The following is a 27,791-nucleotide window of genomic DNA, read 5'->3' on the forward strand; positions in this document are numbered from 1 at the left end:
GAGCAAGGTGTTGCAGCCTAAAGATACCCAGGCATTGCTATCTGTCTTCACAGACCCCACTTATATATCATTTTCTTTGTCTAACCCGGGGTTTTCTATGTCTAATCACTGAACAACGCCTCTAGAGCCACATGCAAGGCTCCTAAATGGCTATCTGATCTGCTACGGCCTAAAGCAGTGGAAGTGGCCTGGGTTATAAAACTTCTCAAGCACCAGTATCTAAGAATTGAAAGTCAACTTACAGGGGCTTTTTCACTAGATTGCCAGCAGCCGACCTGTTAAAAGGCTAAATGTGTTTTATATGCATGTTTGATTATAATCTTAATAAATTATACTTAATAAATTTCTTCAGTGTGTATCATATGAAAACACAGGAATATCTTTGGAAGGCATAGGCACATCCAGGATTTGCGTTTGGATAGTCAAACTGGCAGTGCTGAAAACTGGGCTCTTGCTCTCCAAACAGTTAATCTTTTTACAACTGGGCAGGTGTTTGGAATGTAATTCCCTTGTAGTGAGCTGACAGACCCCTGAGCAATCAGTCTTCAATATGTTCTCTTCCTTTTCTGCAGAGGATAAGTACAGCAAGTGGAGATGGCAGGCATTACTGCTACCCACATTTCACATGTGCAGTGGACACAGAAAACATCCGCAGAGTTTTCAACGATTGTCGAGACATCATTCAGAGAATGCATCTTCGCCAGTATGAACTCTTGTGATTGGGATCACCGTGGAGCCTGTGGTTTTAAATACTTAGCTCCTTATTCTCTTGCTCTCTCTCTTTATACTATGCCACACAGGGTGGAAGAAAATACTACAGAAATGTCAGTCTTTTCAGGTTGTTTACCTTAATTATTTAGCCTTTGAGCTGGTTTGCGGCAAGTTTGGGTTTCTTTTCCGCCATGCTTTTTGGGACTTTTTGTGTGCTTTATTTTGATATGCCACTTCGTCATTCCACTAAGCCCTTTGGCTACCTCTGTTGCTTTAGAGGTGTGTTTTGTTTGTTTTGGGGGTTTTGTTTTTGCTAATTGAACATAACCTGCTAAATTTTTTCCAGCAGGTTATGTTAGTTCAAACTGGTATGTCAGCTGGATGACACTAAAGTCATACCTATCCTTGTGTGGGTCCCTTTTTTACCATGATATTAAGAGTACTTGATGGGTGAAAAAAGAATAATGCACTTTGTATCAGGTTATTAAATACTGTTGAGGAAGTATACACACAATGTAGCAGCACCACAATATTTATTACTCTGTCACAGTTTTTAGCATTACTGAGTTGCAGGTCAACTGATAAAGTGACCTCCTCTTTTAAGCCGTTACTGGCACAGGAAGTAGAGTAGATAATGAGAGGCATGGTGAAGATAAGCAATTTTTCTGGGGTTTTGGGGCTAAGTGCCTCTACACACCTCAGGCATTTGAATTACAGCTACTTTTTCAGCCTATTGCATCTAGGCAGAAAATTTACCACCCTCACTTATGTTATTTGTGCTGTCCACAAATGATCCAGTTAGTTTAGATCATTCTTGGACAACAGTCCTCTCCCTATATATATATATTTTTTGTTTTACTGCTGGTTTATTATATTGTACAGACTGTAAAATGTAATATTATTTTGTACAACTTTATTGAAGAAAAATACTTGTAGAAGATCTTTGTGCCTTGATTATGGCTGTACCTGTAAAATGAGCTAAGATGTAAGTATGTTTTTGATTGCGCTGTACAGCTTGATGTCAACCTTACCTGCAGCAGTGACTGGAGGTAAGAACTTTATCTGTAGAGTTTAGGGATTTTTTTCTGGTTTATATAAAAACAATGCTCTTTAGTATGAAAAATATAAATTATGCAAATTAACCACTTACCTTTTCAAGTAAGGTATTACAGTCACCGGATGTTGCAGCAACATGCCTTTCTCTTTTGAAATCTCAGCTTTAAAACATTGGAATTCATTCAAGTGTCCAAATTGCAACCTGGTGTTGTTTTAATGGGAATCAAGGATTTTTTTTCCTTTAACTTTAGAAAATATGTTTAGTAATTCTTTGGTCATTCATAGTACATCACAATTGCACAGGCCGATTGTGAATGTGTAAAGCACCATTATATAGAGCTCGTCAATCTTTGTACCAACAGCAGCTTTCATTGTGCAAGTAAATAGCAAGAAGGGGGGGTGGGGGGAGAGGAGGTATAAACCCTTGTGTCTGGCCTAAGAGAATTACAAGATGACATTTTTATTTCTCTTTTAATAAAGAGACATTAGAAAATTGTTTTATTTTAAATATTGTAGAATCAAACTGTGTGAATATTTCTCAAACTTGAATAATTTATGCAAATGACATTCTCAAATCAAGTTGTGGTACAGTACAATATATAAAAGCAAGAATTGCTGTAGCAATAAGGCATGTCCTTTTTAGTAACTATAACACTGCTTTATATTTTATACATAGGTGTTTTATGTCTCTGTGAGTATATACTTTTCCTGTGTCCAAGATAACCTGTACAAATGTCTAAAATTACAGTTGCAATAACAGAAACCTAGAGAAGTGTTAGCCTACATTACTTCATAGATTGTTTAATCACTCCTTGGACTATCTCCATCCTTTGTTTTTAAATTTTAGGGACAAATTAAGATCTGAGTTGTTTTCAGGAACACACTATGAATCAGATTTTTATAATACAGCCATGATTTGTGTTGTTTATAAACCCAGCCCTCTGTTACTTAAAATTAAATTAGAGAAATTTTATTTTAAAATAGGATAATTTTAGAGACAGTACAGTATCTTTGTAAGATTATCCTTCCAAGTGAAATTGCTAGTAGGATGTATAGTCTTGATATTTCTATATTTGAAATGCAGTTATGTATTTCCTAGAAAGTGAAAGGCAGGGGTTAGCTAGTAATAGGTATAATTCCCTAAATCTACCACTGCCAGTTATGCATAGATTTCCACACCTTCCAAAATTACTTTAGAAACATGCAAAATTTACCTTTTAAAAAGTGGGAATGAATAAAAGAAAAAGTAGGCAAACCAAACCACCCCTGTAGGCTAAAAACCCCTGCCTCTGCAGGAGCACCAAAAGGAAAACTGGTTCCTGCTGTGGAATTTCCTTATGGTTTTTCTTGTAATTTCATTTGTCTATCCTGTCCCCACAAAGCAGCAGGGATTCTGGCTTCTAGATTTTTTGCAACCTAGCTACCCCGTTGGGAGGCTCTCTGCCGCTACGCCAGCTCTGAGGATTGCTGTGGCTCCAATGGAGCTCTGCTGCTACAGCTTTCCCCTATGAAGCAATCCCCAAAACTCCATTAAAGTTGACATTACAGCTCAAAGCTGGCTCTGCATTAATATAACCAAGTTTTGTTAACATTCTTTTGGAATCCTACAGGGGCATAATATGCACCTGGTCCCCCACGTGGCTCCAGCATGAAGCAATGGGAAAATGTTCCTGCAGCAGTATCTGACCACCTTTGTTGGGGAAAACCTCTCCACGCTGACCTCTAGGGTGCAATAGGGCCCTGTAGTTTATCATAGCACATTTTATTAAGAAGAGCAGCTTGAGAGGTTCCACCCCTAATTTTTGGAAGGTCTGAAGTGTTTTGGCAAGTAGACCCTGGAGGGGTGGAAAGATGGTCTGGCAAACAGGGGATTACAATCTCCAACTACTAACTAACACAGCAGGGATTTCTCCCAAACAACAGTTTTTTGTGTGTGACAGCTTAGAAATGCTAAGGAAATCCGCTGATGTATCTATCCCATTAGAAGAGCATGTAGCAATAAAACATACAGGGATGGTTCCAGCTTGAAAGACTATGCCTCCTCCCGGGTAGGACATACTAGTGCAGACAAGTGCTGAGGATGTAGGATTTACATAATGTACAGTTACAAACTTTTAGTATACATATTTGATACAAAAATTATAGCAACGAAATGGACTCATTTGATTGTAGAATACTGTATTTTTGTACAGCATGAAAACAGTTCATTTCAGTTAATTATTTATCCTGTAGTAGTCATATCAACTGTGTAGGATTTCTATGGTATGTGTAAATGCGACCTGCCTTCGGATTAACAATCCAATGAGGTCATTTGCTGGCATGAATATAGTCTGATGTTTGACTGTTCTCAGCTTTGGTATTTCAGTAACTGAATGCAGATGTCTGGCTCTTCATACTGCTTTATGCTTCCTGATTAAGTGCTGAGCAAAATAAAAAGGTGGATTGAGAAGTTGAAGATGAGCTAGTATCAGTACCCCCAGTAGAGCCCCTGCTATACAGTATATAGTGACCACTCTGCTCTCAAGTGGAAGGAAACACTTGTAGAGGGAGAAGTCGGTTGGTGTTATGCTGCCCTGAAAAAGAAAGAAAGACCATCATGCTGTTGCTAAGAGGTTGGGTATAGGTTTAGTGATTCTACATCAAAAACAGCTGTGATATTTAAGTTCTACATTAGGTTGCAGAACCTGGACTAATATAGTACCAATGCCATGCAGTCAGTCCACTCCCTATAACACTGGAGACTAGACATGCTGCAGAGGTAATGTGCATGGTTTGATAGCAACCACTTTAAGGAAAATCAAATAGGCAAAAGCACTTGATTGGATACCTAGCAGCTGGTAAAAGCAGGACTACTTAGCAAAAGAAACATGCCAACAGTTAAATAAAATACACGGATTGAGACGGGACTGGGTGGTGTTGTCTGTGGACTAAAGAGTGTAAACCAAAGAGCAATGAGATTTGAGTTTCTTTTCCCCATGCCACAAGATGCTGAAAAAGTAAACAAACCGATTTTAGGTTTTGCTATTTAAAACAGAACTTTTCAAAAACTTGAATGATTGTAAAACTGGTTGTTTTCTCCATCTCTACGTGGTACATAATAAAGAAGATACTGTACATTGGAACTATCTGATGGAGCTTAACCAACATTCTAAGTGAAAATTAGAAAACGTGAATTGAAACTAATCAGGCAGATTATCAGAAGACATATGGGAACTTGCCCTCTCTGAAGTGGTTAATGGGTGAGTCTGAAAGGCAAGAAAGCCATGTAGAAATCTGAGCTAGATATGGTCTTATTTTCATAGTAGAGAAATCAGCCAAGCAAAACTAGCCTTTCTACTGTTCAGTGCGTGGTACTGATGATTTTTTTTTTTTTTACAAGTCAATAGTTTACCCTGCACCCTCTTTATAAGAAACTCCGTTACACATGCTTTTTACGAATATACAAAATAGACCTTTAACAGCACTTCCTTGTACCACACAACCTGTGTGGCTCCCCTGATGTGCTTTTAAAGTGGATGCAGTGTATTAGGTAAATGTTGGGTTTTGAGGGAGAGCGGGTGTTCTGCCTTTTTAAACAAAACAAACAGGTAGCAGCAGTTCAATAAATAGCTGATTGCCATGTTGATTTATATTTATGAAAGTTACCTGACAAAAATAAAAATCTTTAAATTTACCATGATGAAACTAGGGTTGTTTCTGTTCCTCCAACTAAACGATGGGACACTGATTTCTGGAATCTTCCCATTATGCAACACTTCACATGCACTGTGGGTATGGCCACTCAGAATCAAACGGGGATGAAACCACCATAACAGCTATATTGGAAACAGTACAAAATTACAAACATGAAAAGTTAATTTGAATTTATGTTTAAAGTCATCACACAGTTTAATATCTAGTTTTGCTTCCAACGGGCTCTCCTTCCATATTTTTACTTGGGCTACTATTTTTGCAGAGTATTTTGTGAAATCCTCGCGTCTTCCACTAATACAATATTCATATTTTAATATTAAATCACCCTATTTGACCTTTTACACAAAAACAGGGTGGTATTTTGTAACATTTTACTATAGTAGGTTAAATTCCTTATGAATCTGAACAACACTTAGTATCAAGTCTTTAGCAACACAAATGGAAAAGCTCGGTCTTAAATGAAGAGTAGCACTGATTTGGAGGCGATCTGCCTTCAAACATTTCCGCTGTAGGAAAAATCTCTGTTGCCCATTTAATTTATTGGGAATGTTCTGTTTATCATCAGTAATTCAGTAAAAGTAGTATTTTTAGAGCTCTGGACAAGATCACTGACTTTTTCTATTAGTCCAACTAAAAATGGGTTACCCATATACTCTAAAACTTTACGTATAGTACAAAATGCTACACTAAGGATGAATGCTCTGCAGCAGACTGAGTGTCCCTGGATTTACCATGTGGAACCAAACAGAGAGCCCAGCAGGTCTATCAGCAGTCTCCCCCAGGCCTCACTAAACCAGGAGGAGCTGCGTGTTCAGCTTATCTCAGCTAGCATTTGCTTTTTCCAATATTATATACATAATTAAGGATTTCAGGAAGAGCTGTAAAGTTACTGTGATATTAAATAAAGTTGTTAAATTACCAAACCTTTTGTGAAGCCTCTCTAGAAAGTACATCATACTTTTCTTTAAATGGGATGTTCTTTTCCTCTGGAAGAGCAGAATCTTCCCCAGCACATTCAGCGTCATTTCTTCTGTAAAGAGGGTAATGCTGACAGGGATTCAGAGCAAGAGCCAGTTGTTAGCTAACGCATCCTTTTATAAAATGGTGATAAATATGCTGAAATGGTGAAATCCTGCCCACCTAATCTCCAACACACCTGTAAAAGGATTGGTTCTGAAGCTGGAAGCTGTTCCACATCACTGCATCTTTTCTTGGAATGATTCTGTTCCTGCTAATAAAATCAAGCCAGACAAATGTAATCTTGTCTGTGCAGCACTAGCTCTGTATTTATTACTTGCTTGGAGGGCCAGGACAGAAATGCAAAGTTGAAGACCATGCAAGATATTTTCCTCAAAGAAACTAGTATAAGGATTATTGCAAAAAGTACTTGTTTACAATGTCTATCAGAGAAACTAATCATGAGGCTTTACAGAGTAAAATCAGAGGACAGAAATTAAGAAGCGTAGGTAAGAGAGAAAAGCTGTACGATGGGATGATTTGAAGAGAGCTGGTGCTGTGTAGGAAGTCTGTTCCAAATGGCAGGTGGTTCAGAGCACATCACACAGAGGTCAGATTCTGCAGGGATGGAACTAGGTGAACAGAAGCCTGAAGCAAGTTCATGAAGTGTTTTAAAAATTAAGACTGACAATTTACAACTGGACTTTAATGAACAAGGAGATAGTGAAATTGTTCGAGGATGCCATGGATGCAATTACACTCTCTGTATATATCAGAAGGTGGCAGCAACACTTTACAGAACATGCTGAACGACAGAGAATTGGAATGGCTATAGAGAAGGCAAGAGGATATAAAAGCATGCTTGAAGAGTTCAGCAGTGGTGGGAATCAAATTAGTAGTATTCAGAGACAGTGCTGGACAGATAATGGCAACATGCAAGTCCGCAGATCCAGGACATAGGGATGAAAGTAAAATTCACAATCAAGGATGCAAAGGGTTCCATTAAGATGGGAAAGAGGAAATGGGGTGGTTTGATATTCTTTTCACTTAAATTTTATTGATGTAGTGGAAGGAAGTTCTCTTAAGGTAAATTCACAAATTAATTTGGTCAAGACAGGGAGGAGTGTTTAAAAAGAGTACATCTGAAAAGCAGCATGAGCACTCAGGTTAGAAGGAGACATGACAGGCAAACGGTAGATAGAAAAAGGCCCTGTCCATGTAAGAATAATACTTAGATCCCGAAGTGCTTTACAAATGAGAGTAACCATTAACAATTTTACAGATGGGGAAATTGAGATGAAGTGACTTGCAGGTCAGTGGCAAAGTGAGGAACAAAATCCAGGTCTCCAGACTGCCTATCCATTAGACCAGGGGTCGGCAACCTTTGAGAAGTGGCATGCCAAGTCTTCATTAATTTAAGGTTTTGCGTGCCAGTAATACATTTTACATTTACAGGGGCCCCCCGACGGAACCCCAGGCGGGCAATGGGCTGAGCGGGGCCAGCAGCCAGGCCCCCGGCTGGCAGGGGCCAGCAGACGGAACCCCAGACTGGCAGCGGGCTGAGCGGCTCAGGGTGCTGCCGGTCTGGGGTTCTATCTGCCGCCCACGCTTTCAGTCTGGGATCCCGGCTGCCAGCCTCGCTCAGCACACTGCCGGCCTGGGGTTCTGACCATCCAGGCCAGCAGCGGGGCTGGCGGCCAGTACCCCAGCTGGCAGCAGAGTGCCACTAGAAATCAGCTCACGTGCCGCAGGTTGCCGACCCCTGCATTAGACTACGCTGGCTCCCTTACAAGAGCAGAGAATGTGGCAGAGAAAAGGGCTACAGGATTTTGCTGGTAGAGATCATGGAGAGATAACAGACCAGACAAGATTACAGGAGGTGAAAGACCGGGGCAGGGGAGTCAGCAACATGCACACTGAAATCCACCATGAATATGGAGGTAAGAATGATCAAGGAGACAAGGCCCAAGCACTATGAGAGGAAGGACAAAACACAAACTAGAGACTGATATTTTTCAGTGCAGAAGAATCTGACTTCCAGCCTGACTATAACGGCAACACCAACTCTGCAGTTACAGTGAATGGACTATTGGACTCTTACCTGTTGAGAGCAATTCAGTTTATGAGAAAGCTTCATGAGCTTTGCCTCTGCTCTGCTGCAGACAGTGCACCCATCACCTTCCAGGGCAACACTGTTCACCATGACAAAACTGGGGGAGAACAGAGAGGGAATGGGGGAAAGACAACTGTTAGGTCTCCAGACATTCGTGGTGAGAGATGAACCCTTCCATTAAAAAAACAAAAAGCAAACGTTCATAAGTCAGATACAAAACTCAAAGCGTATCAACTAAATTCAATAATGACCGTGTCTGGGCCACACACTAGACCAGGGGCTCTCAAACTTCATTGCACTGCGACCCCCTTCCGACAACAAAAATTACTTCATGGCCCCAGGAGCAGGGACTGAAGCCTGAGTCCACCCGAGCCCCACTGCTCCGACAACAAAAATTACTTCATGGCCCTGAGCTCGAGGGCCCGCAACCTGAGCCCCGCCACCCAGGGCTGAAACCCTCAGGCTTCGGCTTCAGCCCTGGGTGGTGGGGCTCGGGCTTCAGCCCTGGGCCCCAGCAAGTCTAAGCCAGCAGTGGCAACCCTGTTCACTTTGAGATCCCAACCCACAGTTTGAGAATCGCTGCACTAGATGCATCTCTCACATACTGATACTGCATGTGACCACAGCTTTCCACAATCACCTGTTTTATTGTTAGACACTAATCTAGTCAGTTGGGTTGCATAGCCAAGTTTAGGTGCTGGGACTAATCCAATAGCCACACAATTTGTGAGGTACGGTTTAAAATTATATCCTCTTGCAGTGCAGTAATCCGTAACACTGAAATCTGAAGGTGAGAAGCTGCACTGGCACTTGTATCTCAGAAGCCAGAGAGGCTTTGTCAGCAATGTTAAAGCAAAGCTATACTGCATTTGGCAGCCTCTGCCCAGGGAAGGTCCCACAAATGAACCTGGACCTTGTCTACAGGTTGCCAGGGGTGAGATTTGTAAAACACTCTAACATGCTGCGCTCCAGCCACCCTGCTGGCGCGCTCTAAAAAGTACCTCGTTCACATTCTATATTGACATGAACTAGGTGCCCTGTAGAGTGTGCAAGAAGCATCTTCGCCGGGCAGTTAGAGCACAACACACATCCTTCTGGCACTGTGGAGGCAAGCCCTTAGTCTGATTCACACCTAAAGATAACTCTCTCTCTTATCCATGGGGTCTCTGGCAAAGCAGGGTAGGGAAGCTTTCACTATACTTACCTAACTCTATCTTCGTTACAGCTTTTAAATAAACTCTGAATTTTTCTTGCTGCTAGGCTCTTCCCTGTCACAAGTACAAATAGGCACTTATTTTTCTATTAGAAGAACAGCCTGCTAGCTGACGGAGAAGGGACATAGTCACAACTCAGCATGCAGGAGGAGGGCACAGTGGTGTGCTTATGCACAAAAGTGAGCTAGATTCCATCATGGAAGGCTTGCTGGCAAAAAGCAGATCTTAAATTGCAGGCAGCATTTTCCACTAAATAGCTACTTCTTGTACTAGTGCTCTAGAACACATTTACCAAGCAGTATTAACAATGCAAACTCATTTCAACGAGCAGGTGGTCAACTGGGCACTGTACACACAGGCTGGAGTAAGGAGAGGATGTTAGGCCCTGTTTAAGGACTATTTTTAAAATGTTAGCTGAAATGTGTGTTTGGGGTCCCAGACTTGAGTAATATAGGGTTGTATTAAACTGGGGTCTATTTTCCCCATAAGCCTGCGTGAAGCACACTTTCTTTCTTTCATGGGTGATATAGCACTTCCAGCCTGTTTAGAATACTTGCTTAATGTTTAAAAAAATTAAGTGATACAGGTGTAGCCTTTATTTCCTACATTCTTGTGAATTATTATATTCTGACCATATACACGGCGGTGTATTTCCCTTCACTTTATCTGACAAAAAAAATTCTGATAAGATGTCTTTCAGTGGATCCAGTGCTCTTCTCCCACTGCACTTCCTTACACAGTATGTACACCCAGAACAAAGGAACATGCTAAGCAAATACAGAAATATTTACTGGGCTATCAACAGTTTCTCTAACCCATTGATAAAACTAAAGGAAGGAACAAGCTTGGCAATACGATGATAGACACATTGTGGGCCGAGCTCTGCTGAGGTGATTAGTCAAGATCACTCATGTGAATAAGAGTTGCAGGACCAGGTGCTATGTTACCATGTTCCATAAATAAGGCATGAGTTTCGGGAACTGAAGAAGCGAGAACATTCCACTGGTGTTAAATTTTAATACTTAAATGTTGAGCATTTCACTCAACCACTTTCCTCATTTAAGATTGGGAGCCAGTGGTCACCGTAAGTGGTTGGAAGCAAAAGAACACAAACCCAACAAGTCTGTTCTTGTGCTCCAGAGCACATATGACTGCCATTAAATCCTCTGAATTGTTTTCTTTCCACTGAAGAGTTGCCAAGTCATTTTGCTCAAAACAGCTCCCTTTACAGCAGGGGTCACCAACTAGTTGATCGCAATCGACGGGTCGATCCTGGAGCCTCTGCCAGTTGATCATGATCTCCAGCCACTAAAATCATGGCGGGGCTCAGGCTCCTGGGGGCACGGATGAGGGGAGGAAGCTCTGCACGCTGCCACCGCCCCCAGCATCGTCCCTGCAGCTCCTATTGGCCGGACACAGGCAGTGCACGGAGACTCACTGTCCCCCATCGCCCCTAGGGGCCGCAGAGATGTGCCACTTCCAGGAGCAGCATGGGGCCAGGGCAGGCGGGCGGGCAGGCAGCATTCCTGAGCCCCGCCACGCTGCCAACCAGGAGCAGGTCTGTGGTAAGCACCTCCTGGCCGAAGCTTGCACCTCGCACCACCTTCCACATCCCAACACTCTGCCCCAGCCCGGAGCTCCCTCCTGCACCAAACTCCCTCCCAGAGCCCGCACCCTCTCCTGCACCTCAACCCCCTCCCCAGGCTCAGCCAGAAGCCCCCTCCCACATTCCAAACCCCTTGGCCTCAGCCCAGAGCCTTCATCCCCTCCCGCATCCCCACCTCCTGCCCCAGAAAGTGAGTGAGGGTGGGGGAGAGCGAGCAAAAGGGGGAGGGGCAGATCCTGGGTTGATCTTAAATTCAAAAAGTGATCTTGTGCATAAAAATGTTGGAGACCACAGCTTTATAGTATTTATAAACCAGTTTCTTGGGAGTAAACAATGTTTTATGTTTAACAACTCTTCATGAAAACACGCTACAATGGGTTCAGGAAAATAAAAGTTTAAACAAAACAATGAAAAAGCTCAAAATGTTGGCAAAAATTATACTCACTTTACCCCTTTCCGGGTTATTAGCTTTCCGGAGGTGAAGTTGAAAACTTTTGCAAACCGTTTTAACTTGTAAGTGGTCATTCTGTGTTTACAAGACAAGAGTAATATGATGCTCAGAAACTTGCCATTACAAGTCATTTTATATAGTTGTGTTACAGATTTAAAAGGCAACTCCCAAACAGGTACTGCTCCATGATCCAGATTAGACCTTAAAACTGAGATTCTCTATGGGATGGATACAGCCTCTCTCAAGTCTACTCTGGCCCCAAAGCAAGCATGACCAAGCCAGGGAGGATAGCCCCCAATACAAGCACAGTGTGAAATACAACAGATGCAAATCACCCTCTCTGATGCTGAGAGAGTAGGGAATGGGGCAGAATACCCCCCAATACCTTGGGTCACTGCAGCACAGCATGAGTTACAGCAGCAGCTTGACCATGATGTGACCTTGAAGCCGCCTTTACAGGGCGCTCCTAACTCTCACTCTGTGCACATGAGCTACACCCAAGGTCTGGCTCTAAAAATGTAACCCAGCCCATCTTAACTGACATTTGAAGACAAAAGCCTAGATAATAAAAAGACTGATTCACATGGAAGCCAACAGTTACTCAGGACTGTGAATTAGTGGTGAGTCAGTGGATTAGGGCACCTGCAGGAGATACTCCCACAAAGAGCCAAGCAGCCACTCCTTGCATACAATTTTCAGGGCTGGTCATGCAGCTAGAGCTCAAGTGAGAGCCTCTGGGACTGAGAAAAACAGATCTGCCCTTGCCACTGAGCCCTGCCTTCATGTATGGATTGGCGCTATCTTAGTGGTAGCAGAGAGAGGGTTCTGAGACAGCAGGACACAGAGAAAGATGTAGGTGGAGGGAAGGAGTCAGGAAAAAGCTACTGTTGAGTTTGGGGCCCAATCGCATTACACCCAACTCAGCCCCACCACTTGCTCCAGCAGCAGCAGCTTTTCTCCAACTACGCACAAACCCATTACCAGGTCAGTGCTTGAGACTCGGCAGCCACTCCTCCCAGGAGAGCGTGGGGGCAGGAGTCAGAGAACCGGTGCTGCCGGGTCCACGGCAGACAAATCCAAGGTAAACTTATTGCCAATTATTGGATAATTGATCTATTAATGTAGCTGATCAAAGTTATGCAAACAAAGTCTGATTTAAAAATTATTTTTGAAATGCTTTCAATTTGAATTGATTATTTAAAAAAAATAAGGACTGTCTTTATAATTACTGCACTGAGATCCAGAAAGCTCTGCGTGGGGTTTTGCCGTAATTAGCAAGGTAGGAGATGCTGTAAAGACATTCGTACATGTAAAGATCTCTCAGCTCACATAAATCCTTAATAGGAGGACTTGATACATAAAAGCACTTTGTCTTTCTTGGATGTTCATTTTCATAGACCTCATCCAGCAGGAGAGAAAGTAAGACAGTAATAGGAAATGGATGGCAGTTGCCCTATCTTAGGGGCTGAGGGAGGGGAAGTGGAAGCTCCACCTGAGCAGCCAGAGAGAAGCGTGTATTAAACATTGACTCTTCAACCTGAAATTCTCACACACACATTGGCAGAGGAATAGAGAGGCGTTAAAGTCAAAAGTCAGACTAAAAACCAACATTTGACTTTGGGGCCAATCTCTTGAGGCTGGCAATACTGAGTTACTGTTTACATCCTGACATTTCATACCTGACAGCGTACTGAATTTTTCTGAAATACTTACTCATAGTGAAAACCAATGTCATGGTTGCCAACAACCACCATTAGCTCAGTGCAAACTGGATGCCGGAACATTTTCTGAAACCGCCTGACATCATCTGCCCAGGCCTGCAGGAAAATTGTAAAAACTGCTGATGTGGAAGAGAACTATGAAAGGACTTAACAGTAGGCTGTCACTTTGAGATTTTCATGTTTTATGTGTTTGGGTTGGGGAGAGGAGAAAGAAGCTATTGGAAAAATCAAGTCCAGGGAGAATCACCAAATTTCAGTTTGTAGTCAAGCCACTGGAAACTACCACTGCCAAGAGGAGAGCAGCATCCACTGTATAGTCTCTAGGAATGGAATATGGACAATTTTAAAATTGCTATTAGTGTCATTAATATTGCAACAACAATTATTAGCTGGCTTTAGAATACATGACACAAATAGAACTTTCTGACCAGCTATCAGGAAGGTCAGAGCCCCAAACACGAATACCCAGTAATGCACAGGCCTGACTGATTCCCTTGTTTATATTTGCAAAATTCATTTGCCAGCAGCTTTAATACACTAGGCAATGCACTTCTTTGGGTTTCAGAAGGCCAATGATGCCTTTTAAAGTAAAAGGTTAGTCATCTGCCATTTTAAAGTTTGAACTGTTGGCCACTCATGCTAGTAGCCTGTCAGTGTTTACACCTAGCATCACAGTGGTGGCCACAAACATTTATAAATGTTACCTCTTTTCCATACCACTCCTAAAAGCAGGGGATTAAGTAGATTTCTCCTTTTCACAGCCTTAGCACCTCATAAGCATGAAGAGGATCACATTTAACTCGTATCTCCCCAGACATGCACATTCTTGGCGCACACCCTGCCTCCTCTTAACCTTGCACTTAAGTGTAAGAGAGTAGGAGTGTAGGGTGCTGGAGTCCAACTGAATGCAAAAGACTATGCCTACTGCCTGATCTTATTTGTGCCCCACACATACCCTCCACTGACACTGGAGTGCAACTGCCTTGCAGTGACTGCACTAGAAAGGAGTGTCATGGCCTACAAATCTGCAATACATCAATTGTGGAAGACGAAAATCAAATAAAGCCTGGCTTGCTCTGCATGCCATTTATTTCTAGGAAACCCCATTTCTTTTAAAACAGTACAGCATTTTAGGACACTAAAAACCAGTAGATGTGGACCTTTTACCTCGGAGAAGCTCCATTTTCCTTCATCAAAGACGTCTCCTAGTATGAAAACAATATCTGGCTCCAGTAATGACAAGGCAGTTTGGAAGGCTCTCTCCATTTGCCATTCCCTAAGAAACAAGAAGCATCGAATCAATAGACTCTCTTAACTGCCTGATCCTTTATTCTGATTAAACAAGGTCTTGCCTGACAGAAAAGTGAAGCAGACGCTCAAAGACTGAAAGAGCTACTCTGAAACACCAGCTCCTGGGCTACCTCCCTGCTCTCCCTCCATCCCCCCAACATAAACCATGATCAGCACCAGCTCATGGGACATCATACATAAAGTGCTGATACTAACTTTTTATCACAAGTTAATGGGTTATTTTCAAAGCATGTAAAAACTGATCAGTGCAAGTATGTTGAATAATCGCACACACTTGACCGAATGCATCTGTTCCTGCAGCAAAAGGTTTTGATTGCTCAGAACAAACCCCCAGGCTGGATATTGAAACATCATTACAAATCATCTAACCAATGATACAAATTAGACCTCCAGATAAAACAATTTATAATGAGTAAATTACTATACTGCTATTTGCTAGATATGGGTAACAAATTTCCATTTCGATAAAACATTATAATGAATTGTGTCAAAAGGGTAGTTGATAGAGCTGACGCTAGTGTGCATAAGTAAGACAGCAACTTTGCTATACAAGGTCAAGCCACTGTTTTGAGTCCCGTGGGGATGAGTCTTCCTTTAGTAAATTTCATCCTGCAGTGATCTGAGCAAGGTTTCTGCTGGGACACAGAATAAGCCAGATTCTGCTCTGATTAAACATAAAACCAGTGAATTTGGCAGAAATATTGTAGACTTACACTACTATATCATGTGACCCCGTCCCATACTGATAGGTAGTAATTTCCTATATTTAGTAGTTCCTATTAGTTAGTAATAGCTTTTTCTCTAGGTTGAGCGCATAACTGAAAATGTTATAAGATGTCTTAATATCACATGAAATTTTCCAATGCTGAAGTAGAAAAAATAAGGAAGTCTTTTTCAGTTCATCTAATGGACAATGCAAGGTCACGTAGGAAGGGACACTATATCTAAAAGCATTCACTGTTTCTCTCTCTCTCAGGAGGGTGGAGCCAGGGCGACTCCCACCTCACTCACTCCACTCTATTATCAGGGCTTGAGCTCACTCTCCCCAACTCTTCCTTTAAGGACATTTATAGTTATTAAAAGATAAAAGAATGTTCAGTAGAGATTTAATTTGATGCCACTCAGTCACATAGCTCCTGCCATAGAAAAATAGATACTTTCCTTCAAAGTTCTGCTTCTCTGTGGATTACCAGAGGGAAGCAATGTGGTGTAGTGGATTACGCATGGGATTGGGAGAGTTTGATTTTAATCCTAGTCCTGGCCCTGACACTGGCTCAGTGTGACACTGGTCAAGTTACTATCAGTTCCCCCACCCCTGTAAATGGGGATACTATTACTAACGGGGGGTTGTGGAGATTAACTACTTCATTTTTGTAAAGCACTGTATAATTTATAAGTATTATCAACTGCAAAGGATTCTCTGAGACAGACAATGTACTCAGAAGCTTATGGCAGCACAATACACCAGCAACACTAGCCTTGGTCTGTCAGACACTGCACTGATTAAACACAGTCTAATTCACTAACCCTCCATTATTCTCTTCCCCCGAAATTCAGATAAGCAAGTAAGAAGCCAGAGTGGCTACTTGCCACAAATGCCACTACATTTACTACTGCTTATACATGGCTCTGATAAAGGCTTTAAAAATTGGTTACAACATGTTCCCTAAATTCAGTTCTTACCTTCTTAATTTGTCTAGCCAATGCCCTTTGATTTCGCCAAGCAGGTGGGTATCAGATAAAAACATGGCCTTCAAGACAGAAGCCGAAGACTGTTTGCTGCTCCTGTGAGCTTCTATTTTAACTTCTGGCCAATGACACTGAAATATCACCACATAATAAACTAAGAATTCACAAAAGATTAACACCAAGACAACCAGACACAAAAGCTTCAGCAGAAAACAGCCTCTCTTCTTCAAGTTAAGAATCTTCATAATGCCCAAGTTGGATCTCATCGTTGCCACGTCAGCCTATAGAAGTTATTCTCCGGGAGCAAAGCACCCTCCTTCATACAACAGAAAACGGTGGGGTCCAATCAGAGGTTCATATGGTCTCCACATCAGCACAGAATCCCTGCAGAAGCAATATAAAAAAAGATATCTACAAGCCCCAGTGTTCCAGTCATTAATAATCAAGTACAGCTCATTTACAGGATGAAAAGTCACATCCCAATTCCTATTAAATTACTACCAATATTCTGAAAGCCTTGGAGCCCTGTAACTAAAAACAAGAATCACAAAGGCAAAGTTGTTTTCCCAGACAAAGGAATCAGATTATTGCCAAGGAAATCTGAAAATCCATCCTGGTCTTTATGACAAGCTCAGGCTACTCAAACCACACCACTCCTTCCCCCAATCCTCTAATTGTAAATTGGTTCTGAAGAAGAATAGGTGTGTGTCTAAGGGTATGTCTACACTATGGAATAAGGTCGAATTTATAGAAGTCGGTTTTTTAGAAATCGGTTTTATATATTCGAGTGTGTGTGTCCCCACAGAAAATGCTCTAAGTGCATTAAGTGCATTAACTCGGCAGAGTGCTTCCACAGTACCGAGGCAAGCGTCGACTTCCGGAGTGTTGCACTGTGGGTAGCTATCCCACAGTTCCCGCAGTCTCCGCTGCCCATTGGAATTCTGGGTTGAGATCCCAATGCCTGATGGGGCAAAAAACATTGTCGCGGGTGGATCTGGGTACATATCGTCAGGCCCCCGTTCCCTCCCTCCATGAATGCAAGGGCAGACAATCGTTTCGCGCCTTTTTTCCTGAGTTACCTGTGCAGACGCCAGGTAAAGCATGGAGCCCGCTCAGGTAACCGTCACCATATGTCTCCTGGGTGCTGGCAGACGCGGTACGGCATTGCTACACAGTAGCAGCAACCCATTGCCTTCTGGCAGCAGACGGTGCAATATGACTGGTAGCCGTCATCGTCATGTCCGAGGTGCTGCTGGCCACGTCGGCCAGGAGCGCCTGGGCAGACATGGCCGCAGGGACTAAATTTGGAGTGACTTGACCAGGTCATTCTCTTTAGTCCTGCAGTCAGTCCTATTGAACCGTCTTACGGTGAGCAGGCAGGCGATACGGATTGCTAGCAGTCGTACTGTACCATCTTCTGCCGGGCAGGCAAGAGATGAGGATGGCTAGCAGTCATATTGCACCATCTTCTGCCGAGCAGCCATGAGATGTGGATGGCATGCAGTCCTTCTGCACCGTCTGCTGCCAGCCAAAGATGTAAAAGATAGATGGAGTGGACCAAAACAAGAAATAGACCAGATTTGTTTTGTACTCATTTGCTCCCCCCCCCCCCGGTCTAGGGGACTCATTCCTCTAGGTCTCACTGCAGTCACTCACAGAGAAGGTTCAGCGAGGTAAATCTAGCCATGTATCAATCAGAGGCCAGATTAACCTCCTTGTTCCAATAAGAACAATAACTTAGATGCACCATTTCTTATTGGAACCCTCTGTGAAGTCCTGCCTGAAATACTCCTTGATGTAAAGCCACCCCCTTTGTTGATTTTAGCTCCCTGAAGCCAACCCTGTAAGCCATGTCGTCAGTCGCCCCTCCCTCCGTCAGAGCAACGGCAGACAATCGTTCTGCACCTTTTTTCTGTGCGGACGCCATACCAAGGCAAGCATGGAGGCCGCTCAGCTCACTTTGGCAATTAGGAGCACATTAAACACCACACGCATTATCCAGCAGTATATGCAGCACCAGAACCTGGCAAAGCGATACCGGGCGAGGAGGGGACGTCAGCACGGTCACGTGAGTGATCAGGACATGGACACAGATTTCTCTGAAAGCATGGGCCCTGCCAATGCATGCATCATGGTGCTAATGGGGCAGGTTCATGCTGTGGAATGCCGATTCTGGGCTCGGGAAACAAGCACAGACTGGTGGGACTGCATAGTGTTGCAGGTCTGGGACGATTCCCAGTGGCTGCGAAACTTTCGCATGCGTAAGGGCACTTTCATGGAACTTTGTGATTTGCTTTCCCCAGCCCTGAAGCGCATGAATACCAAGATGAGAGCAGCCCTCACAGTTGAGAAGCGAGTGGCGATAGCCCTGTGGAAGCTTGCAACGCCAGACAGCTACCGGTCAGTTGGGAATCAATTTGGAGTGGGCAAATCTACTGCTGGGGCTGCTGTGATGCAAGTAGCCCACGCAATCAAAGATCTGCTGATATCAAGGGTAGTGACCCTGGGAAATGTGCAGGTCAGAGTGGATGGCTTTGCTGCAATGGGATTCCCTAACTGTGGTGGGGCCATAGACGGAACCCATATCCCTATTTTGGCACTGGAGCACCAAGCCGGCGAGTATATAAACTGCAAGGGGTACTTTTCAATAGTGCTGCAAGCTCTGGTGGATCACAAGGGACGTTTCACCAACATCAACGTGGGATGGCCGGGAAAGGTACATGACGCTCGCATCTTCAGGAACTCTGGTCTGTTTCAAAAGCTGCAGGAAGGGACTTTATTCCCAGACCAGAAAATAACTGTTGGGGACGTTGAAATGCCTATATGTATCCTTGGGGACCCAGCCTACCCCTTAATGCCATGGCTCATGAAGCCGTACACAGGCAGCCTGGACAGTAGTCAGGAGCTGTTCAACTACAGACTGAGCAAGTGCAGAATGGTGGTAGAATGTGCATCTGGACGTTTAAAGGCGCGCTGGCGCAGTTTACTGACTCGCTTAGACCTCAGCGAAACCAATATTCCCACTGTTATTACTGCTTGCTGTGTGCTCCACAATATCTGTGAGAGTAAGGGGGAGACGTTTATGGCAGGGTGGGAGGTTGAGGCAAATCGCCTGGCTGCTGGTTACACGCAGCCAGACACCAGGGTGGTTAGAAGAGCACAGGTGGGCGCAGTACGCATCAGAGAAGCTTTGAAAACCAGTTTCATGACTGGCCAGGCTACGGTGTGAAAGTTCTCTTTGTTTCTCCTTGATGAAACCCCCCGCCCCTTGGTTCACTCTACTTCCCTGCAAGCTAACCACCCTTCCCTCCTCCCTTTAATCACTGCTTGCAGAGGCAATAAAGTCATTGTTGCTTCACATTCATGCATTCTTTTTTCATTCATCACACAAATAGGGGAATGACTACCAAGGTAGCCCAGGAGGAGTGGTGGAGGAGGGAAGGAAAATGCCACACAGCACTTTAAAAGTTTACAACTTTAAAATTTATTGAATGCCAGCCTTCTTTTTTTGGGCAATCCTCTGTGGTGGAGTGGTTGGTTGGCCGGTGGCCCCCCCACCGCGTTCTTGGGCGTCTGGGTGTGGAGGCTATGGAACTTGGGGAGGAGGGCGGTTGGTTACACAGGGGCCGTAGTGGCAGTCTGTGCTCCAGCTGCCTTTGCTGCAGCTCAACCATACACTGGAGCATACTGGTTTGGTCCTCCAGCAGCCTCAGCACTGAATCCTGCCTCCTCTCATCACGCTGCCGCCACATTTGAGCTTCAGCCCTGTCTTCAGCCCGCCACTTACTCTCTTCAGCCCGCCACCTCTCCTCCCGGTCATTTTGTGCTTTCCTGCACTCTGACATTATTTGCCTCCACGCATTCGTCTGTGCTCTGTCAGTGTGGGAGGACAGCATGAGCTCAGAGAACATTTCATCATGAGTGCGTTTTTTTTTTTCTTTCTAATCTTCACTAGCCTCTGGGAAGGAGAAGATCCTGTGATCATTGAAACACATGCAGCTGGTGGAGAAAAAAAAAAAAGGGACAGCGGTATTTAAAAAGACACATTTTATAAAACAGTGGCTACAGTCTTTCAGGGTAAACCTTGCTGTTAACATTACATACATAGCACATGTGCTTTCGTTACAAGGTCGCATTTTGCCTCCCCCCACCGCGTGGCTACCCCCTCAACCCTCCCCCCTCCCCGTGGCTAACAGCGGGGAACATTTCTGTTCAGCCGCAGGCAAACAGCTCAGCAGGAACGGGCTCCTCTGAATGTCCCCTGAAGAAAAGCACCCTATTTTAACCAGGAGACCATGAATGCTATCACTCTCCTGAGGATAACACAGAGAGATAAAGAACGGATGTTGTTTGAACGCCAGCAAACATACACTGCAATGCTTTGTTCTACAATGATTTCCGAGTATGTGTTACTGGCCTGGAGCGGTAAAGTGTCCTACCATGAAGGACGCAATAAGGCTGCCCTCCCCAGAAACCTTTTGCAAAGGCTTTGGGAGTACATCCAGGAGAGCCGCGAATGCCAAGGCAAGTTAATCCTTTCACATGCTTACTTTTAAACCATGTATAGTATTTTAAAAGGTACACTCACTGGAGGTCCCTTCTCCGCCTGCTGGGTCCAGGAGGCAGCCTTGGGTGGGTTCGGGGGGTACTGGCTCCAGGTCCAGGGTGAGAAACAGTTCCTGGCTGTCGGGAAAACCGGTTTCTCCGCTTGCTTGCTGTGAGCTACCTACAACGTCATCATCATCCCCAAAACCTGCTTCCGTGTTGCCTCCATCTCCATTGAAGGAGTCAAACAACACGGCTGGGGTAGTGGTGGCTGAACCCCCTAAAATGGCATGCAGCTCAATCATAGAAGCGGCATGTTTGGGGCTCTGACCCGGAGCGGCCATTCGCCTCTCTGGTTTTCTGGTAGGCTTGCCTCAGCTCCTTAAGTTTCATGCGGCACTGCTTCAGATCCCTGTTATGGCCTCTGTCCTTCATGCCTTGGGAGATTTTGACAAAGGTTTTGGCATTTCGAAAACTGGAACGGAGTTCTGATAGCACGGATTCCTCTCCCCATACAGCGATCAGATCCCGTACCTCCCGTTCAGTCCATGCTGCAGCTCTTTTGCGGTTCTGGGACTCCATCATGGTCACCTCTGCTGATGAGCTCTGCATGGTCACCTGCAGCTTGCCATGCTGGCCAAACAGGAAATGAGATTCAAAAGTTCGCAGTTCTTTTCCTGTCTACCTGGCCAGTGCATCTGAGTTGAGAGTGCTGTCCAGAGCGGTCACAATGGAGCACTCTGGGATAGCTCCCGGAAGCCAATACCGTCGAATTGTGTCCACGGTACCCCAAATTCGACCCGGCAAGGCCGATTTAAGCGCTAATCCACTTGTCAGGGGTGGAGTACGGAAATCGATTTTAAGAGCCCTTTAAGTCGAAATAAAGGGCTTCATCGTGTGGACAGGTGCAGGTTTACATCGATTTAATGCTGCTAAATTCAACCTAAAGTCCTAGTGTAGACCAGGGCTAAGACAATAGAAGACTAGGAGCCAGAGCTTCTGGCTCTACCACAGGAAAATTTTCACTTAAAGTCTCTTTGCCTCAGTAACATACTTCTTCTCCACCCCACAGAGCGCTCCAAAGCTAAATTCATTATAAAATTATTGAGATCTTAAGATGCAAGATTCTATAGAAATAAAAAGTAGTAAAATAAAGTGAACCAGTTATTTGCTTGTTACTCTCCAGTACTGAGTTTGGCATAGCACTCTTCTACACAAATCTCTAACTGCACCAGCCCACAGTTGTATGTTATATTTCTAATACGGTTTTATTGTTTGTAGTGTGAATGGGACACCATAGTTATAAAACCACATTATGCAACTTGGTTACGGCCTAGGTCACGACATTTTTCCCTAACACCATCCTGTAGCTAAGCTGCCACATGGGCACAGCAAACCAAAGAAAGGGCTAGAACACATATTCTACTATCTGAGTCAGACAACTGTAAACTTCCAGTTAGCGGGGCCCAAAGAGAGTGCTTATATTGCTTTGAGTCACTCAACGCTGAAACTAGTTCGTGGGCTAGAAGAGGAGAATGGTCCCAGTGAAGCAAGTTAGCATACCTGTAATCAAGAGCAGAATTTGGTCCATTTTATTTAACCTTTGCTAGAATAGGCCTAAAAAACGAAAATCAGGGAAAGGAAACTTGTCCAGCAAGTGTCCTTTAATTTCACCATGCAAGTGGGTACTTTGTTTTGAAGAGGCTATTCGGTCACTGCACTTTCATACTGGTCACAGGCTCCCAGAGGGAAGTCTATAGCAAGGGCCAAAACCCAGCTGGACCTGCTGAGGACACAGGGTTAGTGAATTGGGATGCTGGGACCAGGGGACCCTGTCTACCAGTGGGCTGGATTGTGGGATTCCACCCTAAGAGAAGTATAAGCCTTAGCCTGTCATTTGGAAGCACTGTCTATGGAGAGATTGAGTGAGGGGACAAAGGTACAGCTCACCCTGGAAGCTTAAGATATGCTATTACTACTAATAATAAAATAATAATGATGTATAGGAGGCATTGAGATGGGAAGGGAGAGCAGCCAAATATATTCACATTCAAATCATCCCAGACCACACTATGGCAAATGTGACTGCTTTCTGGCACAGTCACCAGAATTTAATAGGATTTCAAATTCAATAAGATTTACTGACTTTAATTAATTTCACGTTGTGAAAGCATAACAGGTTAAATGAATTTACCACACCCTCAAGGAAATCTACTAGAAGTTTGCAGTAAGGAGGAACAAATGACTGGGGGTGACAGCGTTTTTAAAGGGGAAATTCAGAAGATTTCAAAGTCTCTGACACACAAAGTCTTTCCTTCCAGAGATTACTTTTTCAAACTGTCTTAACCCTAATCCAAAACAAAGGAGTCTCCATCCTGAGAGAGAGAAATCTGGCAGCATCCAAGACTAACAACAGTAAAGGAAAATCCAAAACGGCCTGAGAGTGGACCTTTTCCTGGATATCTAGGGGAGAAGCTCTTTCCTTCTCTTTAGAGAAGAAATGCCAGCACTTTCAAAATACCATCTCCTCAACAGGTCTTTGCAGAAAAATACTCTCTTTCTGGGGCAAGTGCCTGCAAGAAATAGCAAAAGGGACTGCAGTCCCACAGGAAAGGAGGGCTGTTAAGTTAACCTTAGAGCAAAATGCCTAGTCCTCCATGTGCAGCCTCTCCCAGGATTTCACTTAGGAGATAGCACAACATACCTGAAGCACCTGCTTTTAGAGACATCCACTTTGATTGTATTAACTGGGACAGGAGCACAAGTGACAGTGTTTCTCTAAATACTTATTAATGGAAATTTAAATCAATGTTAATGGGAAAGCTGTAAAAACAAAACAAAAAAACAAACCACACACACTTTCTTTTAAAGATGAGAATTGGACATTTCATTATTTGCTTTCCTATGCTCTGAAGTATTGTGAGACAAATAATGGTAATAAAAAGCTTAAAGTAAGTAGTAAGTATCTATAGATTTCTAAATACTTTGAAAAAGGCAGGTCAGCACCATTACCCAGATGGAGAAACAAGCATTTCAAAGGTGTACACTAATTTTTGAATCCTCCATGGCTTGGTCTGACATGCCTGTAGCCATTTTTCAGATGTTCTGGCTATATTTTATTGGAATTCTGAGTAATCAGTACTTCTGAACACCAGGCCATACGTTGGACAACTAAAAAGTAAGCAAGCCCAAAGTCAGTAGAAAGTCAATGACAGAATCAGGACAGAATTCAGCTCTTTCCACTACAAATGTTCTAAAACCAGTGCGCCAGGCAGCCTCTCCATAAGTCCCTACCTTAAAGGAAATTAAACATTGGCAACATGCCACAAGCCTCTTACTTTCTCAAGAAAGCCTACACCTGATCACGGAGTTACCTCTTTTCAAACACAGATTTGTCAATTTTACCAATATTTAGAAACATTATCTTTTCAAGACAGCAAACAGGCATCAGTCTGGTCAAGCACTACACTTTTTCAATGTCCTTTAATATGTTAACAGTAGTGGGTCAATCTTTGCTATGTGCTTTAGAGAAGTGCAGGAAACAATGCAAAGGCAAAAACCTCAAAATGCAGCAACTGCTCACTCATTAGATGATAGAAAACACTCAAACAGCTACAATAAAATAACCTGCAAATGCACATTTTCTGTTCATACAGCTACATACGGATAGATTAGGAGCACAAAAATAGCTTCCACAATCCTGTTTCATATGGGAGACAGCTCCATGCACACCCAAGTACATGCTAAACATCCTTTTTGTTCTTCTGTTTGTTGTCACCTCTGTTAAAACTTTTTTTTTCCCCTCCCTTTCTTCACACTATGAATAGGGTCATTACCTCTCACAACAGCCATATTATGAAGAAAATACATAGTCATATCATATTCTTCAATTATGATACAAGAACGGTCACAGCAATCTAACATTCTACACCCAAATTAAATTTAGGAACCACAGGAATTACAACACTAAGCAAATCAATGGTCTGTCTAATCTGGTACCCTGTGTCTGATGGAGACCAGTACCAGATATTTCAGAAGGAGGAACAAAAATCTCCCTAACAGTTAGAATAGACTGATTTAAATCAGGAAGCAGGAAACTTTAATTTAAATCTTTGATTTTAATCTTGTTTTGCATTTGTTCTTTTTAGTTGTTTTCCTAAAGAAAAGCTGATCAACATTAAAACATGTTGATTTGCTACGAAATATAGTCTTCACACTAAATTTGGCACTTCTTAACCAGAAGGGTAAATAAATATTTATAGATTTAGTATAAGAAATGATATAGTTTAACATACATGTATTCAGATTCTTAATATTTACATTTTTATGTTGGAAAATGATGAATGATGCTTTTCTTATTTACTAGATTATGGTTAATTTTTTTACTCATGATTTATGTCAAGCAGCATAAGAACATAAGAATGGCCATATTGGGTCAGACCAAAGGTCCATCCAGCCCAGTATCCTGTCTACCGACAGGTGCCCAAGAGGAAGTGAACCTAAGAGGTAATGATCAAGTGATCTCTCCCCTGCCATCCACCTCCATCCTCTGACAAACAGAGGCTGGAGACCCCATTCCTTACCCATCCTGGCTAATAGCCATTAATGGACTTAACCTCCATGAATTTATCCAGTTCTGTTTTAAACCCTGTTATAGTCCTAGCCTTCACAACCTCCTCAGGCAAGGAGTTGCACAGGTTGACTGTGAGCTGAGTGAAGAACTTCCTTTTACTTCCATTTGGATGGAAACTGGAATTCAATTAATATCTGAAAAAACTGGTTTTGTACACTTCTATCAGTTGAATATAGAGCTACCTTAAATGTGCTGTATACATAGGGGGGGGGGGAGGGAGTAAGTTTATCAAAACATGTTTTGCATTTAAAGCTAACTGATTTATTTTTTAAAAAGAGACAACGTGCGTGAGAGAATGGATTGTTTCTGGATAGCTACTTCAAAATTTTAGAACGAACAGATCTCATCCTTCTGCACAATAAGCTTTTCTGCTTTTTCAACTTTGAATGAACTAGTCACTGAAATGAGCTAATTGAATGAACATCCAGCAGTTCAGTGGTGTTTCTTTAAAACTTCAGCAGCAAACATGTACTGCTTGAATGTTTTATTTAAATGATTGCAGTAAGTTTAGTTCTTAATACAGTTTTCTTTCAAATTTAATTTTAAATAGATTTGAAAAAAAAACATTAAATGTACATTTTTTAAAATCCGATTTGTGGAGGGGAGAGGGGAATCCATTTTTATCCATCCAATGGTGGATAAAAGACCTTTAGGGGAAGTTCTTCCTAACCTCAGAAGAATCAAGATGGTGGATTTTTTGTTTTTGTAAACATACTGCAAGCTACTTCGCATAAAAATCAGGACAAGCAGAAACAATAAGCTTTGAGCAACTACTTCCCTTCCCCTTCCTTTAGTGAAAACTCCAACTTCCTTAGTAGACATTTGAAATTACTAGGGCAGGAGGGGAATAAGGAGGTCTTAATAGAAGCAGTAGATAAACAACTCACAACAGAGTGAGTTAACAAAAAAGTCAGTCTTCTTTCAGCCAGTCAGGTCTTTCTTCATATTGCTTACATTTCTAACCGGGACTCCATGATGAAAGCATCATTGCTGGCCTTATTCAGGACATGCCGCATCAGAACCACAGAAACTAAAGATCTGTGAACAAGAGGTCAATAAAGTATACTCAGATGACTGGGAAAGTAAACTACAATTCCAGAAAAACCTCTAATCTCTGCTTCAAGAGAAAAAAAAAAGCCATTGGCCACTTTCCAAACTCACTAAGCTGTGAAGCTACAAATGAGGCTGAATTACCTTTGTTTTAACATCATTCTTACCTAGCATTTTAATCAAAGTCAGCATTATAAAGCCACAGGATCTCTGCATGTTCCATACTGAACAGACAAGTGTAAAACAGAAACGTTTGTTAGGCAGGCACATACCACACAAAGCCTTACCGTGCAAATGGTACTTATCTCTAATACCAGGGTTCCAGTTTTACTTCCTACTGTACAGACTGTTACAGAGGAACCACAAACTATCAAAGGGCTGCCAAAGTATTATATAATTTAATAGAAAATGTTCGTAAATTACTTGAGTTGCACTAAGGCACGGAAAAGATGGAAGGCAAAAAAACCTCAAGACCCTTCGCTTTCACAAATCCACGCCATGCTTACCAGAAAAAGGGCAAATAAAACCTACAGTTTCATAACCATTGTTCAACCGCTCTCCGGGAGCCTCTCTTCATTAAGAGATTTTTACACATCAACTTTCTCTAGTGCATCTGCACGCAAAGAGCTACAGGGGGGAGGGGATGAAAGAGCCGAGTCCTCCGCCAAACGATAATCCAGGAAAATACACCCAAAAGCGAGGTGCACGAAAATTCTCTTCACGGTGGAAAGCTGCCATTTAAAGGACACCAGCAATGGCAGAAAACGATACCCCCAAAAGACGGGTGGGGGATCCTCTCTGCACGTGAGCCAGCGTTTCTGCTCCTGGCTCGTGCTATTCTAGGGGCTGTGCTGGAGATTTGAGCGCCGCCGCAGGTGTCTCATCCGCCCACACATTTCTGGGTTACGGTTTGCTTCTACTGAAAGGGCATCGCGAGACCAGCCGAGCACAATTGGCACTAACAGCCAGGAATGCGGCATGACAACTCTTATTCCGAGCCAAATGCAACCCTGATCCGGATTGGCTGTTTTACTTTTCAAC

General features: G+C 43.1%; 2 protein-coding genes across 8 annotated transcripts in view; one reads left to right on the forward strand and one right to left on the reverse strand.

Moving 5' to 3' along the window:
- GNAL (G protein subunit alpha L) overlaps positions 1-5,441 on the forward strand; it is a 331,001-nt gene extending 325,560 nt beyond the window's left edge. For all 3 annotated transcript variants that reach the window (XM_037892876.2, XM_037892877.2, XM_043539887.1), the window contains one exon: positions 573-5,441. In XM_037892876.2, coding sequence (XP_037748804.1) covers positions 573-719 — 147 coding nt within the window. In that variant the 3' untranslated portion in view covers positions 720-5,441. The remainder of the gene's footprint in view (positions 1-572) is intronic.
- MPPE1 (metallophosphoesterase 1) lies at positions 3,867-27,782 on the reverse strand. 5 transcript variants are annotated; one of them, XM_037892879.2, is made up of 11 exons: positions 27,257-27,774; positions 26,655-26,738; positions 16,517-16,906; positions 14,690-14,798; positions 13,515-13,618; positions 11,796-11,876; positions 8,519-8,627; positions 6,617-6,691; positions 6,385-6,507; positions 5,442-5,582; positions 3,867-4,340 (listed from the first exon to the last, which is right to left on the reverse strand). In XM_037892879.2, the coding sequence occupies exons 3-11, from the start codon at positions 16,786-16,788 to the stop codon at positions 4,158-4,160; spliced, it is 1,197 nt and encodes a 398-aa protein (XP_037748807.1). In that variant the 5' UTR covers positions 16,789-16,906; positions 26,655-26,738; positions 27,257-27,774; the 3' UTR covers positions 3,867-4,157. The 5 variants fall into 5 exon arrangements, with proteins under 5 accessions (XP_037748807.1, XP_007062430.2, XP_027680543.2 ...); XM_007062368.4 differs by lacking the exon at positions 26,655-26,738 and having other exon boundaries at positions 6,617-6,688; positions 27,257-27,781; XM_027824742.3 differs by lacking the exon at positions 26,655-26,738.
- Between the last annotated feature and the right edge of the window lie 9 nt (positions 27,783-27,791).

Source organism: Chelonia mydas, chromosome 2 (genome assembly GCF_015237465.2).
Source record: "Chelonia mydas isolate rCheMyd1 chromosome 2, rCheMyd1.pri.v2, whole genome shotgun sequence".
Taxonomy (NCBI): domain Eukaryota; kingdom Metazoa; phylum Chordata; order Testudines; family Cheloniidae; genus Chelonia; species Chelonia mydas.

Bases quoted from the DNA above. Each gene is read 5' to 3' on its own strand.
- MPPE1 (XM_027824742.3), bottom strand. From the start codon at position 16,788: ATGAGATCCAACTTGGGCATTATGAAGATTCTTAACTTGAAGAAGAGA. The intron at 14,799-16,516 runs GTAAGAACTGAA...CTTGTTTCTTAG, and splicing joins TGGCTAGACAAATTAAGAAG to GGAATGGCAAATGGAGAGAG. The intron at 4,341-5,441 runs GTAAATTTAAAG...TTTCTTTTTCAG, and splicing joins ACAACCCTAGTTTCATCATG to GGCAGCATAACACCAACCGA.